Source organism: Dendropsophus ebraccatus, chromosome 2 (genome assembly GCF_027789765.1).
Source record: "Dendropsophus ebraccatus isolate aDenEbr1 chromosome 2, aDenEbr1.pat, whole genome shotgun sequence".
Classification (NCBI taxonomy): domain Eukaryota; kingdom Metazoa; phylum Chordata; class Amphibia; order Anura; family Hylidae; genus Dendropsophus; species Dendropsophus ebraccatus.
In genome coordinates, this window is record NC_091455.1 from 214005825 (window position 1) to 214023589 (window position 17765).

Consider the following 17765-nt stretch of genomic DNA (forward strand, 5'->3'; position numbering starts at 1 on the left):
CACGTTTTAAGTTTATTGTGTGGAGCTTTTCAATTAGAGTTGGTTTACGTGGAGTCATTTACACATATATCCCACACATGAAAAATCCGACATATGTGGTATCAAACCTTTCCAAGGAAATTATATTATATATATATATATATATATATATATATATATATATATATATACATATACATACACATACACACAGTTAGGGCCAGAAATATTTGGACAGTGACACAATTTTGGCGAGTTGGGTTCTGCATGCCACCGCATTGGATTTGAAATGAAACCTCTACAACAGAATTCAAGTGCAGATTGTAACGTTTAATTTGAAGGGTTGAACAAAAATATCTGATAGAAAATGTAGGAATTGTGCACATTTCTTTACAAACACTCCACATTTTAGGAGCTCAAAAGTAATTGGACAAATAAACATAACCCAAACAAAATATAATAATTTTTTTCAATATTTTGTTGGGAATCCTTTGGAGGCAATCACTGCCTTAAGTCTGGAACCCATGGACATCACCAAACGCTAGGTTTCCTCGTTCTTAATGCTTTGCCAGGCCTTTACAGCCGCAGCCTTCAGGTCTTGCTTGTTTGTGGGTCTTTCCGTCTTAAGTCTGGATTTGAGCGTGTGAAATGCATGCTCAATTGGGTTAAGATCTGGTGATTGACTTGGCCATTGCAGAATGTTCCACTTTTTTGCACTCGAACTCCTGGGTGGCTTTGGCTGTATGCTTGGGGTCATTGTCCATCTGTACTATGAAGCGCCGTCCGATCAACTTTGCAGCATTTGGCTGAATGTAGGCTGAAAGTATATCCCGGTACACTTCAGAATTCATCCGGCTACTCTTGTCTGCTGTTATGTCATCAATAAACACAAGTGACCCAGGGCCATTGAAAGCCATGCATGCCCATGCCATCACGTTGCCTCCACCATGTGTTACAGAGGATGTGGTGTGCCTTGGATCATGTGCCGTTCCCTTTCTTCCACAAACTTTTTTCTTCCCATCATTCTGGTCCAGGTTGATCTTTGTCTCATCTGTCCATAGAATACTTTTCCAGAACTGAGTTGGCTTCTTGAGGTGTTTTTCGGCAAATGTAACTCTGGCCTGTCTAGTTTTGGAATTGATGAATGGTTTGCATCTACATGTGAACCCTTTGTATTTACTTTCATGGAGTCTTCTCTTTACTGTTGACTTAGAGCCAGATACACCGACTTCCCCGAGAGTGTTCTGGACTTCAGTTGATGTTGTGAACGGGTTCTTCTTCACCAAAGAAAGTATGCGGCGATCATCCACCACTGTTGTCTTCCGTGGACGCCCAGGCCTATTTGAGTTCCCAAGCTCACCAGTCAATTCCTTTTTTTTCAGAATGTACCCGACTGTTGATTTTGCTACTCCAAGCATGTCCGCTATCTCTCATGTCCGCTATCTCTCATGTCCGCTATCTCTCATGTCCGCTATCTCTCATGTCCGCTATCTCTCATGTCCGCTATCTCTCATGTCCGCTATCTCTCATGTCCGCTATCTCTCTGATGGATTTTTTCTTTTTTTTCAGCCTCAGGATGTTCTGCTTCACCTCAATTGAGAGTTCCTTTGACGCATGTTGTCTGGTCACAGCAACAGCTTTCAAATGCAAAACCACACACCTGGAATCATCCCCCGACCTTTTAACCACTTCATTGATTACAGGTTAACGAGGGAGACGCCTTCAGAGTTAATTGCAGCCCTTAGAGTCCATTGTCCAATTACTTTTGGTCCCTTGAAGAGGAGGCTATGCATTACAGAGCTATGATTCCTAAACCCTTTCTCCGATTTGGATGTGGAAACTTTCATATTGCAGCTGGGAGTCTGCACTTTCAGCCCATATTATATATAATTGTATTTCTGAACATGTTTTTGTAAACAGCTAAAATAACAAAACTTGTGTCACTGTCCAAATATTTCTGGCCCTAACTGTATATATAAAATTTTCCTTACATACTTTTTTTTAAATTCTTTTTCATCCTCCCAGCATGTATTCTTTAGAATTATCTTTAGTAAAAGACATAGGAATAGCTGATGAGTTATTGCTGGGTAATGTAAGTCCTGATCCCTATGATGCCGTCAGTCGGGGTCATTACACCGCGGGCGGTCTGGGTGGGGGCTGGGGGGGTAATAAGGGCAAGAAGTCTCCCGAACTGTGAGCAGTAACTGTGACCACCGACCGGTGAGGAGGATAAAACAAGAGAACAACATGCAAAGTAAATAACATAGTAAAAGGCAAATATTTATAGAATCTTCATTATTTATTTTACTTTGGATAAAAACAACTAAAATATATAAGAGAAACGTAAAATATTTATGGGGTGTTCTATGTATGGCGGCTTACTTGTAAATGTTATATATAATGTATATTACTACTATAGCTACTATACTGGTATATTTATTATACATGACCGGGTCTGCTATTCAGTAGCTATTCAGTGTCTGGGACTTTTTATTTTTATTATTTTCTCTTGAAGGCCTCAAAGTAGACCACCAAAAGCAGATGTCTGGGGGTCCCCTGTCAATCAGCTGTTTGCCAGAGCTGAGCTGCAGTAACCCAATACGACCACTACACAATGTATGGAGCTGTCTGCCTCTTTTTCCCTCCGCTATTCATACAGATACCGCAGGAAGGGGGAATAAATTATCTCAGTGACATGATAGTTATCAATAGGCTATCAATAAAAAGTCCTAAAACAACTTGAAAGCAAATCTGTAGGCACCCCGACCTCCAAATAGTTGGTACCATTGCGTTGCTATGGTCGAACCAAATATCTAAATATCTCCTGGTGCCGTCCTTTTATATTCTCCTTCTATCTCTTAATATTAGTATAGTATAGTAATATCCATAGACCATAGGCCAGTACCCCCCTCCTCAGTCTCTGAATATAATAGTATAGTATAGTATAGTAATATCCATAGGCCAGTACCTCCCTCCTCAGTCTCTGAATATAATAGTATAGTAATATCCATAGGCCAGTACCTCCCTTCCTCAGTCTCTGAATATAATAGTATAGTAATATCCATAGGCCATAGGCCAGTACCCCCCTCCTCAGTCTCTGAATATAATAGTATAGTAATATCCATAGGCCAGTACCTCCCTCCTCAGTCTCTGAATGTAATAGTATAGTAATATCCATAGGCCAGTACCTCCCTCCTCAGTCTCTGAATATAATAGTATAGTAATATCCATAGGCCAGTACCTCCCTCCTCAGTCTCTGAATATAATAGTATTGTATAGTAATATCCATTGGCCAGTACCTCCCTCCTCAGTCTCTGAATATAATAGTATAGTAATATCCATAGGCCAGTACCTCCCTCCTCAGTCTCTGAATATAATAGTATAGTAATATCCATAGGCCAGTACCTTCCTCCTCAGTCTCTGAATATAATAGTATAGTAATATCCATAGGCCAGTACCTTCCTCCTCAGTCTCTGAATATAATAGTATAGTATAGTAATATCCATAGGCCAGTACCTCTCTCCTCAGTCTCTGAATATAATAGTATAGTATAGTAATATCCATAGGCCAGTACCTTCCTCCTCAGTCTCTGAATATAATAGTATAGTAATATCCATAGGCCAGTACCTTCCTCCTCAGTCTCTGAATATAATAGTATAGTAATATCCATAGGCCAGTACCTCCCTCCTCAGTCTCTGAATATAATAGTATAGTAATATCCATAGGCCAGTACCTCCGTCCTCAGTCTCTGAATATAACAGTATAGTAATATCCATTGGCCAGTACCTCCCTCCTCAGTCTCTGAATATAATAGTATAGTATAGTATAGTAATATCCATAGGCCAGTACCTCCCTCCTCAGTCTCTGAATATAATAGTATAGTATAGTATAGTATAGTAATATCCATAGGCCAGTACCTCTCTCCTCAGTCTCTGAATATAATAGTATAGTATAGTATAGTAATATCCATTGGTCAGTACCTTCCTCCTCAGTCTGTGAATGTTACAGCTAGTGATGGGACATGCGGCCAACCTCCCCGAGGACCCCATTTCCACAGTCCTGGGCAGTAATCTGTGAGGTCCCCGGTTCTATATACAATAACTTCCAGAGTCCCGGCTGATCCGGCCTCCCCTCCCGCCCATCAGGACACCGGCATTAAGCACACTAATAATCTGGGCTGTGTACGGTGTATGAGCTGACACTTTACCTTCACATTGTCAGGATGCAGACCCCCGGGGTATTTGTCCATGTACTGACACAGATCCGTATGCTGAAACACAGAAACACAAACCATAATTACCTTCTGGGGAAATCACACGGGAAAAGCAATTCACCGATTCACTGAGCAACAAACAAACAGGTAAAGTCATAATATTCTGTATATAGACGATGAAGAAGAGACCGCATTGTATCTGTGGCTTTACATGTAAGTGCAGAGGGTAAGGCATCTTAAAGGGGTACGCCGGCTAAAAAAAATTTCTTTTAAATCCGGCATAGGGAACCTTTAGCTGCTGCTAAACTACAATTCCCATCATGCCTGGACAGCCAAAGCTTAAACTGTCCAGATAGGAATTGTAGTTTTGGTAAAGCTGGAGGGTCGCAGGTTCCCTGTCCCCATAGAGTGATGTTATCAGTGATCAGCTGATCATTTGAGGCGATTAGAAGTTAGTGCATCTACTACGTATTACATAGATGGGTCTACCAGTGTGGTTGTCTATATACCCTAATAAAGCATCTACATAGACAGTCCACTGCTCCACTGAACAGTAAGTTAGTGACGCTTTATGCAGCGCTGATTTACTGTTAATAGATCTGCGCTAAAACCAGGGAATCTGTGCCACTACTTAAAAGCAAGCGAATAATCTGACACGCCCCCCCTGCTCTTGAGCGGGAAACCCTATACCTCAACAGATACAGCATAAGGCGGCCATGTATAAAGCTTCACAAGGTTACCTTAGAGCAGTGGTACAGAATTCTCTACCTCTGGTCCAGACCACCCTACTCAGCAACTTCTGGGTTACAATAACATGGCTGCTATCTCCAAGAAACAGCGCCACTGTTGCCTATGGGTTGTGTCTGGTACTGCGTCTGAGCTCTATTGGCATGAATTGGGCAGAGATTAAATACTATATAGAATTTATGGACACTTGGTGCTAATTTTCTTGCCCCTTTATATCTTTACATATAAAAACTATGAAATATTCAGAGAAAGAACATAACAGGATCTTTATTTATTTACTTCTACTTGAAGTTTTAGATTTTCTTTATTATGATTTTAACACACCGGAAAAAAAAGTCAGTTTAGGAAAACCAAGCTCTGCAATGTCTGCACTGATCCCAGTCATTTCCCTGCAGGACGTCTCTATCTCTGTATAATGGAGGCCTCCTACCAGGAGTAATTCACAGGGTTTTATCACAATGGCGGAAATCTTTATATGTAGCGCCTATGCAGAATAAGTCGAATAGAATGTACAGGAAAGTAAGGATGATGATATAGAAGGTAAATGTAGCCGCATGGATGGACAACTGGGATCCATCCAGTGCACTAAGGACAGGGACCTTATACTGTAGATGGAAGCTCTGCATTAGTGATAGGAATCATGCACTTTTCTTTGGGGTCGTATTCTAAGGGAGCGGCTTATACAAATTTGCATATATATATTATTACATTTTTATTTTTATTTTGCAAGTTATCATAAACACTACACGAAAAATAAAATTCAAAAAAAGACTCCAAAGCATCAGGACCCCGGACATCAGGTAAATCCAATGAGACCTAGGTCAACTCTCTGGCGGATCAGTCAGAGAAATCTGGGCAGTCCAGAGAAAGTTTTAGTAAGTAATCTCAAAAAATTGTGCCCAATGGATTCCTTGAAGAGCCATGGAAAAAGATATAATTTGTATTTCAGGTGGGGAGTCCTGTATATAGGAATATAATGGAGAAGCAGAGTCATCTTCCCATGTTAGTATCCACCATCAGAAAATCTGTAACCAGAGGTGGGGGGGGGGGGGGGGGTCTCCCGTCAAACATCAAAGCCAACTAAGTAATAAATGTCTTGGGTTGGAATACCCCTTTAAGAACTATTTATTCTGAACATATAAGCACCAGATGCTTAAAGGGAAACTATCACTAGAATAGACGAATCTAACATGCTGATATTTCCCTATTGCACAGGAGACACTGAGGAGGAAGACATGTCTATTACCTTCATCCTCAGTGCCGTTCCGGTGCAGTTAGTCGTTTACTCTGCAGTCCAGTGAGGCCGTTACCATGGAGCAAACTACTACCAGCACCGGAACGGCACTGAGGAGTAAGGAAAGAGACATATCCTCCTCCTCCTCAGTGTCTTCTGTGCAATAGGGACAGATTCGTCTCACCTGCTGATAGTTCCTCTTTAATAAAAAATAAAAAAATCTGTGTACACCTTTAAGTAGTACAATCCTTGGCTGGACTCTATGTAACCACCATTTACACATTAGGTGACAAGTCCCCTGTATATTGGCAGCCGGGTGACCCCGCTGCAGGAATCTTCCAGGATGCATTAAATCGTGTCATTTCCATATTTACTGACGTGTGAAGTCGCGGAAAGTTTCCCACGGTTTTTTTTTTTTAACCATAATCAAAAAGAGAGACAGAAAGTCAAAGTGAAAATCCAATGCAGCGAGGCGGCCGGGTCCTCCGGGGGACGGGAACCATGAGTCAGGTTTTCCATGAGAGAGTCATTTCCTCGGCTACACGAGCGGTCTGATCCGGAGCTGTCAATGAGTCGCTTTCACCACTTCACACAGCGAAATTACAGGACGAAAATACCGCAGCATTCCGACGACTACTGGGTGACAAGTGAGACTTAGCAGAGCTCCGACCGCAACGGCCATTCACTGCGCTCACAAATCAACCACTAGAAAAGCTTTAAAACTTTTTATAAATCAAACCGGAATACAAAAGAACTAGGACTATTCCCATATACAGTATGAACAACTCGTAATGGTCGCCGACTACTGAGGCATATTCTGTACTATAAAACCCACTGGGCGGGATCTGGGTGCTAAAGCTGTAATTTTAAAGGGAAACAGTCCTTACTTTTCAGCCATCTAAACCAACAGTCATTGGGGTGGTCTCCAGTACCCGATAGATTATTCCCTGATTGGCTAAAGGCAGAACGCACCAGGGACCGCCACAATGACTCATAGTTCAGACAGCATAAAAGTGACAGTAGGTTCCCTTTAAATGCTATAGTGAGGTCCCAGTGGCTGTAAAGTCCTCCATGTACTGACTTCACAGTGAGCATGTACAGGGTTTGATCCTATAGCTGTATTCATGTTTTCGACACAGTCCTCAGGCTCCATCCACCTTCTCTAGGGATCAGGATTCAAATGCCGATTCTCGGCAAGTTCGCTCATCTTTAATCAGGATCTCTGGAGAGAAACATGGCCGGTCAGATGGATCCAGATTTCTGTGGAGAAACATGGCCGGTCAGATGGATCCAGATCTCTGTGGAGAAACATGGCCGGTCGCATGGATACAGATCTCTGTGGAGAAACATGGCCAGTCAGATGGATCCAGATCTCTGGAGAGAAACATGGCCGGTCAGATGGATCCAGATCTCTATGGAAAAACATGGCCGGTCAGATGGGTCCAGATCGCTGTGGAGAAACATGGCCGGTCACATGGATCCAGATCTCTGTGGAGAAACACGGCTGGTCAGATGGATCCAGATCTCTATGGAGAAACATGGCCGATCAGATGGATCCAGATCTCTGAGGTGAAACATGACAACGAGTTTTCCTTTGGGGTCCTCACAGTCACAGTCTTACTCCTATAGAGAATTTCGTGGATGGGATTGTTCAGAGCACGTCAGGACCTCCATCTAATGTATGGTGACTGTAAGATGGGATGCTGTCCGCATGGGCCGACATTCTCAGCAATTTCAGCACCTAGCGGAATATATGCTCCAACAAATTGCCGCGGTTCTGAAGGCCAAAGAAGGATCATCATGCAACTAGATGCCGAGCTCTAACACAGTGGCCTTTCAGCTACAGAGACAATCCCTTTAAGACCATGACTGCGCATTCACTATAATAAAGATTATTCTTGGTGGATAAAACAAGTTCTTAAAACTTCCCTGGGCTGCCTTCTCCCCTAAAGCATAAGAAATAAACCCATAATTACATCATTGACGCGAGAACAAGATGAGCAGGAGCCGGCTCTATCAATCTTTCTTATGACAGACACCTTTCTAACACAAGACGAGAAGCATTTCAATCTGAAAATACCATTAAATCGGATTGTGCACCCTCCGCCCCTGCAGCCCGGGGCGAGAATTGTATCACATACATCTCGAACGCCTTCTGGCAGAACATGGTTCCTATTAGGAAATACTGTAATTAACCAGCTGAGGTGGCGCACAAAGAAAATCCAACTACTCAAAGACTGGAACTGATGAGGCAAAATTATTTATAGGGTTCAGATGAAGTGCAACCTAACATAATAACAAAAAAATAAAATAAAAAAGTGTATGACGCTCCAGTACTACGAGGCACTCAGTACTAATGAACACCATAAGCAAATATACGGCGCCCGGGACGGACAATGCGAGAAAAAAAGGTGATAAAGGGCAAAAACAAATAGTCTGTTGTGAAATAGGATTTTGCCAAATTATGGTATTAACTTCCCCGTGATGTCGATATTTGTTGTTTTTATTGTGGTTAGAGGTGGAGCAGGACGGGAAATTTCATTAAGATGCAATCTCTGGAAACATAAAGCAACGATCTTAGCTTTAAACGCGTTAGTTGGCGGTGTAGCTCATCGGCTGGGTGCGCAAGGGCTGGTTTGTGGGGAAGATTTCAAGAGTTCATTGAAAAGTTAATTCAATGAAGAAAGGAACAGTTGGGATGGAGAGAACCAAGTTCTAACTCAGAAAACGATAAAATCGGCCTCCAGCTGCGGGGAGTCCTGCTTAGTCAAAGTAAAAAAGCATGGAGACCGCACTCTCCAAAAGAACGTGGGTTTAATGCACACCAGTGCGCGACGTTTCGGCTCTATTGTAGCCTTTTTCAAGCAAGTGATACAACATCAACATAAGCAAACACAGCGTATATATGCAGTGAAGCATGTGGCAATTAATCAATTCATTACAAGAAATCATTAGCAAAAACATGTAAAAAATCGTGTCAAAACAGCATGATCAATAAGTGTAAATTCATGTGAGCAAAGATATATACATAATATGTGAAATCATTATTATATGGCATACATGATGATGTGTACAAAATGATAATCGCTGTGTATAACTAATTAAACAATGGCAACCTCCCAGGTGCACTCATATAAAATGCAAATGACAATGACGCGCCAGCAAGCCGGCAAGCCGAATCACGTGACTGCCCCACCTCCACGTGACCCAACTCGTCATCAGCCGCATAGCGCGTACCCAATGGTACAGTGATCATCAAGGTCTGGGATACCTGGGTCTGGGGTTCCCCGGGGTAAGGTATCCCAAACCTTGATGATCACTGTACCATTGGGCGCAGGGATACATCTATGGCTTGAGCGGCATAACAGCACGAACTGATGTCTCTCCCCTACTGATGGACACTTTATTTGGCCAATGTATTGCTTCTTCTTCACTACACGTTATACATATGGGAAGTGATGTTACGCTATTCACTTTTTCAACTATGGGTACTTTTTGCCCTTTTTAATATGGCGCTTGGTGTATGCAGTGGCACGCATGCGCTCATTCTGCGCGACCGACGTGTGCTGCGCATGCGCTATGCGGCTGATGACGAGTTGGGTCACGTGGAGGTGGGGCAGTCACGTGATTCGGCTTGCTGGCGCGTCATTGTCATTTGCATTTTATATGAGTGCACCTGGGAGGTTGCAATTGTTTAATTAGTTATACACAGCGATTATCATTTTGTACACATCATCATGTATGCCATATAATAATGATTTCACATATTATGTATATGTCTTTGCTCACATGAATTCACACTTCTTGATCAAGCTGTTTTGACACGATTTTTTACATGTTTTTGCTAATGATTTCTTGTAATGAATTGATTAATTGCCACATGCTTCATTGCATATATACGCTGTGTTTGCACTATGTTGTATCACTTGCTTGAAAAAGGCTACAATAGAGCCGAAACGTCGCGCACTGGTGTGCATTAAACCCACATTCTTTTGGAAAGCGCTGTCTCCATGTTTTTTTTTGTCTACAGACCTGGGTCTGGTTTGGTGAGGCGGGCACCCACCTTCTTTTGTTTTGTGCTGCTGCGAAAAAGACTTTTTTTGAGTCCTGCTTAGTAGTATTGAGCAGACTCACCGGTACTGTTTAGGTTCGGCAATGTTCTCCAAACCTGAACTCTCGACATTTGACTCCCAGCTTCTGGAGAAGTTGGATGCCGCCCTAGGGAGTCCTGGAAAAGATGAATACAGCCATAGGCCCAAGGTTCTATCCATGTTTTCCAGGACTCCCTAGGGCGGCATCCAAGTTCTCCAGATGCTGGGAGTCAAATGTTGAAAGTTCAGGTTTGGAGAACGTTGGCGTACCCAAACAGTTAGGCAAGTCTGGTCAACACTATTGCTAAGGTGAAAGGGAAAAGTTGATTTTATATCAAGATTATGTAGCCCACCTGGTGCAGTGGGACGTGCTTAATTGGAAGCTTCTTCTGCCTCATTCTAGAGAAGATCTGAACAACCAGACCGTGACTGATCAAAACTTTAGACATGTCTCTTTGATGGTGACACTTTAAAAATTAGGTCCAGCAAAGTTTTTTTATTTACTGCTTTAGTGCAGTGTCCAACGATTTTGTATCTAAAGGGCTACGTATCTCCATGGTAACAGACTACAAACAAAACCTGTGTAGTCATACTTACATCTCTATTTCTTGTTGACGTCCTCAGTGTGTGGGGCAGACGAATGACAATGTGACTGCAAAATCAGACTACACAAATGTTATAGTCTGTTACCATGGGGACATGTAGATTTGCATTGGCGTTGTGGACAAAAAAATGCAGAAAATTCTTCATTTCTAAAAATTAAAGGTGTATTTCAGTTCCTGAATAGAAATTAATATGCTACGAGAACAGGAGGAAATTAAGAAGAAAAAAAAAAACTATAGGTATCTGACCCCAGTCCCCTGTTGCTTCCCGCAACTTCCCGATCTTTTCTCTTCTTCTTGCCTCCATGATGAGTGCCGGGAATCAAGACCTGGCACCTTAGCCGACACGCAGAGCGACCCTCGCAGCACAACCACCCCCACCCTCTTGGGATGGTGTTTAGAGCGGCTCTCACACAGCAATCACCACAGCCCCCTGAGACAGCAGCTCTCCCAGGACGCTCTGAGTGCCGTCCCAAGGAGGGGAAAGGGTGGTCCATGAGCGGCTGGGTGATTGAGCGTCACTCTGAGTGCGGTACCATGGAAGCAGGTCACGCTCTGCCAGGGGGGCCGGGGCTGCCGCACAGGCCCAATAGCAGTTGGGTGGTCTGCCTCCATGGTAGCTTTGCCACTGTGGACAGATGATTTCATGGACAGATGCAGCACCAGTACTATACTATTACCTACTGGTATGATCCCATATTGATAGTGTTCGTATCTTTTCTACTATTCCGGAAACTATGTGACTAAAAGTCATCTTAAATAAAGCCACAGTAGTTCTCTGTAATCGGTCGTGGTTGTCATTTCCCGGACCTGAAAGAGATGGAAGGCGGCCTCGGGCCTCTGGAGCGGGAAATGGAGCTGATCATCCACATTCCCCATAATGCTGGAAAACAATCTAAAGCGGCTCATGAATTAAAACAAAAAGTGAGCTCTGTGTCCGCTGGGGATGACATCATGCGGCAGACACCCGGCATTGTGTGCCCATGGCATGGCTGGGAGCGGGCCATTCTTCTGCTAGAGCGGAGAGCGCAGCCATTTGGTATGCATCAGTAGCTTCACTGACTACGATAACTTCTCTTTTCACAGCAACAAGCTCTTTGAAATCCGTCTGTGATGGAAAATGCTCACTTTTAGAAGACTATTTGTAAAGCTCACAGTCGGACCTCGGCAAGGTTTTAGCCCTGTTACGTGCACAGGCGCCCAATCATCCATGGCACTTCCGATATCAGCCCCGGTAGCCCGACACAAAGATACTGCATTACTGTCACATTTCCATTGGGTTCCACCATTGAGGGTGAGTTCACACGTACAGAATCTGCAGCAGATTTGATGGCGCAGATTTGAAGCTGCAGATTCAAAGAAAATCAATTCTGGGCCATCAAATCTGCTGCTGTACGTGTGAACGCACCCTTTAAGGGGAAATTCCACAGGAAATTTGTTTAGGTTCTGCACTGTTCTCGGAACCCGAATGCTCGCCATTTGCCGCCCTAGAGAGACCTGGAGAACATGGCCGTGAGAGGTCAAATGGTGAGCGATCTGGTACGGAAGACGCTGCCCATCAGGAACAGTTCGGCTTCCCCCCTCAACACTATCCAGGAGACCCAGAAGAGAACGGCCATATACTATGGAAGCCAATGGACTAGAGGCAGAAGACTGAGCTGCTTGAAAATTCACCGCATTGCAAAGTTATATCAGGATACTGGAAGATAACGTTCTCCTATTTATGACTTTGTTCTTAAAGGATTTCTAAGCAGCTCCAACTTCTTTAAAAGGTGACTTTGCTATTACACTATATAATATATATATATATATATATATATATATATATATATATATTCTTATATTGTGGGCAATAGAGGAACCATTGGATGTTTATTTATGTTGTATTTTGTTTTCTTTTATTTCATCACTGTTTGGTCAGTTGTTTGCTGACCCTGTTACATTTTCTTGTAAAATTGAAAAATTTTCAATAAACAATTTGTCATAAAAAAAAAATAAAAAATAAAAAAAAAGGTGACTTTGCCTTTAAGTCATTGTTTTGGTCCAACTAGGAGTTTTACCCCAAGAGATCTCTCTATAAGGAGGGGTAACCCATAAGCAAATCCCCATAGAAAACTTCTCCTGCTCTGGACAGTTCCTCACATGCAGAGAGCACTGTGTCGGTGTGGAGAAAATACACCACTTCCTGCAGGACATACAGCAGCTGATAAGTACTGGAAGACTGGAGATTTAATGGCATTTTTTATTGTTCACTGTACATTATGATTCAATATACAAATAAACGTCTCTGTGGTGCAGCATACTAGGAGAATATATATATATATATATATATATATATATATATATATATATATATATATATATAACCATATATATATATATATATTATTATTATTTTTTTATTATTATTATTTAATGTGGAAAATACGGAAAAAAAATCTGCTGGAAGTCTAAACAGTGAATCCATGGTAATACAGTGAGGCGTCTATGGCTGCCGGCCGCGGCCGGAGCTCCCATGCTGAGGGGCAGCCGGCGGCTTTTACGAGCTAGAAGATGAAAACCTGATCTGGCTGGAATGTGGGAAGGAGAGCACGGCCTTGCTTCTGCTTCATGGAAATCCTCCAGGACGAACACAAGACCTTCTCGTTACCGGAATATCACAATGCTCAATGCAAACTGCACAGTATTCTGTATATTTCCGTATTATTTTTAGTGTTCATTCTAACTATACATAAGAAATATATTATTATTATTATTATTATTATTATTATTATTGATGATGGTAATGTAATTTTTTAGTAGAACTTATTATTTTTACTACTACTACTTGAGGCACTTTTGTTTAAAATTACTATATATCTATGCTTTACATATTTATCCCCCAATGATAAAGACAAGGCATACTCACCTGCCCTGATCCCCTGTCATTCCAAATGCTCCTGGTCACCATCGCTTACCGCTGCTTCCTGGTACGCGTCATCCTTGCAGGATCTGTCCCATCAGCCACAGCGGTCACCCGTCACAGCCAGTCATAGACTGAGTGGGCAGGACCTGCAGTCCACTTGGGCCAGGGGCCATCAGTATGGCAACTACACAGGATTAGTTCAGGTGAGTATGCAATCTTTTTATATATTTTTTTTATCACCCTCTTTTCTTCTTTTTTTTTTTTAAATCTCTCTTTTCCCTTCCTTTAACCCTTTCCCTGGTGACTCATTGTGCGGTGTCAGAAATCACTGCCCCTAAATCCTTCTCCTCTGAAGTCTTCATACAACACTGCATTTAACACATGTAGATTTTGACACTATAACTGCATGAACCGATAAAAACAGTCGGGACAGTCTTTTAACAACATATATATATATTTTTTCCCCTCCTTGGGTGTGCGTGGAGGGGGGGGGGGGGCATGCCCTTTAACATGATTTATTTGCAATACAAATTGCTCGATAAGGTTATTAATTTACAGAGAGTAATGACTTTGCACCCAGTTATACGATGTTCCCACCGAGCGAGACTAAAAATACAAAAATGACAAATTATAATAACACCTTCCTATCAATATTCATAAATCCTGACTAATTTATTAGCCCCCGTATCTTGTAGCCTCCAGCACTAATCCGCCGCCTCTCCCCTCCAGGAAGGCTTCATCATTTATTTAGACGACATTGTCTTTGAAAAGTCTTTATGAATCTTTGCTTCCCTCATTGAGATTACAGACAGGATTAAACCTCAGCTGTAAAATAGGCGCAAAAAAAAAAAAAAAAGTTATAAAAGGTGAGCGGGGGGGGGGGGGGGGGGGGGGGGGGCGAGTATAATCAATTCATCAAAGACCCCGATCGCACAGCAAACCACCCAGGAATATTAAGTGATAACACCAGCTCCGCAGCCTCGGGGTAAGACAGAAGAAGAGATGGGAGACTATTAATATTTATGGCTTCTTATCAATAGGTGATGGAGCGGCCGATAATTACCGGTCATAGACATCGCAGAGGTGAGAGAATAAATGGGAGTCCACCAGGTTTATTATATGTATGACCTCTCAACGTCCTGAAGAGTCTGTGCCGATTCTCTAATATATCTACTCTAATATAGATCATATTTTCTCTTTATGAGACACTTTTTAGCAAGAAAATGCCCTTACTGCTTCCCTAAAGGGCGAAATTCAGAAAGTTACATAGATTTGCAATTTACTTCCTGCCATGGACTGAGGTGGCAGCAGAGAGCACTGTGTCAGACTGGAGAGAATACACCTGCAGGACATACAGCAGCTGATAAATATGGGAAGACTGGAGATCTTAAAATCGAAGTAAATTACAAATCTAAATAGTTTTCTGACACCAATAATTTTCTGGACAGAAAGGAATCTGAATGTGATGTGAATCACCTCCAGATTCCAACATATAAAGCCCCATAGGAAGCTCAGCAAGAATGGGAGATGAAGGACCTGCAGGTGTGTGTGTCTGGTGATGTAGCAGAGGAATGTATGATATAGCAGAGCTGAGTGTGTATGATGCAGCAGAGCTGGGTGTATACTGTGTATGTGTGGGTATACGGTACTGTCAAGGAGAGAGTGTTTAAGTGGCCCTGTCATTTCCATATACTTCCACCCCTTCACTGCTTTATACCACTATGGAAATTACTATTACTAGGATATCCTTAAAGGGGTATTCCCCCCCCCAAGAGCTAAAAAAGGAAAAGCTCCCAAACCTAGCTGATCTTACTAACCAAGTCCCCCTGAGGTACAAGTTTTTCTAAAAGATGGTCTATATCCATGATAGAAAAGTACATTTCCCATCATGCAATGCTTCTGCCTAATTGGTCCATGAAGTAGAAGAGCTTACACCCACATGATACAGCAAAGTTGAGGTAGTAGAAGTGACATAGTGATGTAGCAGAGATAAGTCAATGATGTAGCAGAGGTGAGCCAGTGAAGTAGCAGAAGTAAGTGAAGTAGCAAAAGTAAGTTAGTGAAGTAGCAGAGGTGAGTCAGTGAAGTAGCAGAGTTCAGTCAGTGAAGTAGCAGAAGTGAAGTAGCAAAAGTCAGTGAAGTAGCAGAAGTATGTGAAGTATCAGAAGTAAGTCATGAAAAGTAGCAGAGGTGAGTCAGTAAAGTAGCAGAGTCAGTGAAGTAGAAGAGGTGAGTCAGTGAAGTAGCAGAGGTGAGTCAGTAAAGTAGCAGAGGTGAGTCAGTAAAGTAGCAGAGGTGAGTCAGTAAAGTAGCAGAGGTTAGTCAGTAAAGTAGCAGAGTTGAGTCAGTGAAGTAGCAGAGGTGAGTCAGTAAAGTAGCAGAGTCAGTGAAGTAGCAGAGTTGAGTCAGTGAAGTAGCAGAGGGGACTCAGTAAAGTAGCAGAGGTGAGTCAGTAAAGTAGCAGAGGTGAGTCAGTAAAGTAGCAGCGGTGAGTCAGTAAAGTAGCAGAGGTGAGTCAGTAAAGTAGCAGAGTCAGTGAAGTAGCAGAGGTCAGTCAGTGAAGTAGCAGAGTTGAGTCAGTGAAGTAGCAGAGGTGAAGTGCTGATGTCAGGGGGGACAGTGTAGTGCGTGGAACACTTGCAATGCAAAAGTCTTTTAACGTCACACTACGAGGCAAAACACTTTTGCATTGCAAGAGTTGCACGCACTACCGGCCGCAGTGCGTCCCTTGTGGAGAGGATACAGTCTGCAACTCTCTTCAGCGATCACTACACCAACATTTGGAGCAAGGATTACTAGCTTCTTTTCAAATGACCCCAGAGGGGATACAGGTAGTGGATTACCTGACAAACCTCAACCTGGATAGAACATCTACCTGGAGGTCAGTACCAGATATACGGCCATAGTGTATGGCTTTTTTCACTTGTGTATTTCAGTTTCTATATATCATATGCACGGAATAGGTACAATTACTTTGTTTTTTGTTAGTGACAGAAATGCTGAACAGATTGGTGTATTACTTATATCATTCTGATCACCCGTTCTTCTTATATGCAGGAAAATAGGATTCTTACCACACTCCTCCCCCACCTCCAGCTGCTGATTGACAGCTGACTGCCTATACACAGCATGGATAGATAACTGCCAATCAACAGTCGGTGGGTGGAGTGTGCAGGTGCTCATGAATATCCAGGACTACTGGGCTCACGCACATAATGGTGAGGACTACTTATTGTCCATGTTATTCAGGAGGAGATCTCTGGATCAGCTGCACAGAACAATATAAGTGATACATCATTCTGATCAGCTTCTCTGCCACTAGTTTATGCTACTCTGAGATAGTACACCATAATCCTACTGACAGAGTCTCTTTAGGGTTTAGTATGGACGGTCAGAGAACTTTCTGTGTACTACACGTGGTACACGCTTGGTCGATGGTTGCAACGCCTATCCCCGTTGTTGCTTGTCACACCGCAGCAGTGTCTGCAGCCGCAGGTTTTCTGCAGGATGTGATAACTAACATGTCTTTAACCCTCTCAGTCTCGGTGAGACAGTAACACCTGCTGAGACTTCCCGCTGGGCGAGGGAGGGAGCCGCTTCATTCACAGTCAGGACACCGATCCCGCACATATTGTAGCGATCGCCCTGATTTTATCCCATTACCGCCCCTTTAAATACATTTTGGCGAGCGGCTTAAAACGCTTAGAGATTTAGTTGGATCCGAGAGAAAACTTTGTTTCCTGACATCTTTCTGGCGTTGTGGGATTCATATAGCAGAAGATCTCCTCCAGCCAAGGTAATTGTCTCCGTCCCACCTCCTTCCATCCATCTGCTTCCTTCTCCACTTTAATTATTATGTGAACGTCCCCGGATTTCTTACAGCTGAAAGCGGGGGGATTCTTCTAGAAATACCATATGGTTTCCGAAGAAATTGCAGAGAGATTAATTATGTGTTGCGATTGTTGCGTCCCACCACAACTCCAGCTGGATGAGG

General features: G+C 42.7%; 1 protein-coding gene across 5 annotated transcripts in view; it reads right to left on the reverse strand.

Moving 5' to 3' along the window:
* CDK14 (cyclin dependent kinase 14) overlaps window positions 1–17765 on the reverse strand; it is a 312138-nt gene that overhangs the window by 178329 nt on the left and 116044 nt on the right. For all 5 annotated transcript variants that reach the window (XM_069959461.1, XM_069959459.1, XM_069959458.1 and 2 more), the window contains one exon: window positions 4187–4249. In XM_069959461.1, the coding sequence (XP_069815562.1) occupies window positions 4187–4249 (63 nt within the window). The remainder of the gene's footprint in view (window positions 1–4186; window positions 4250–17765) is intronic.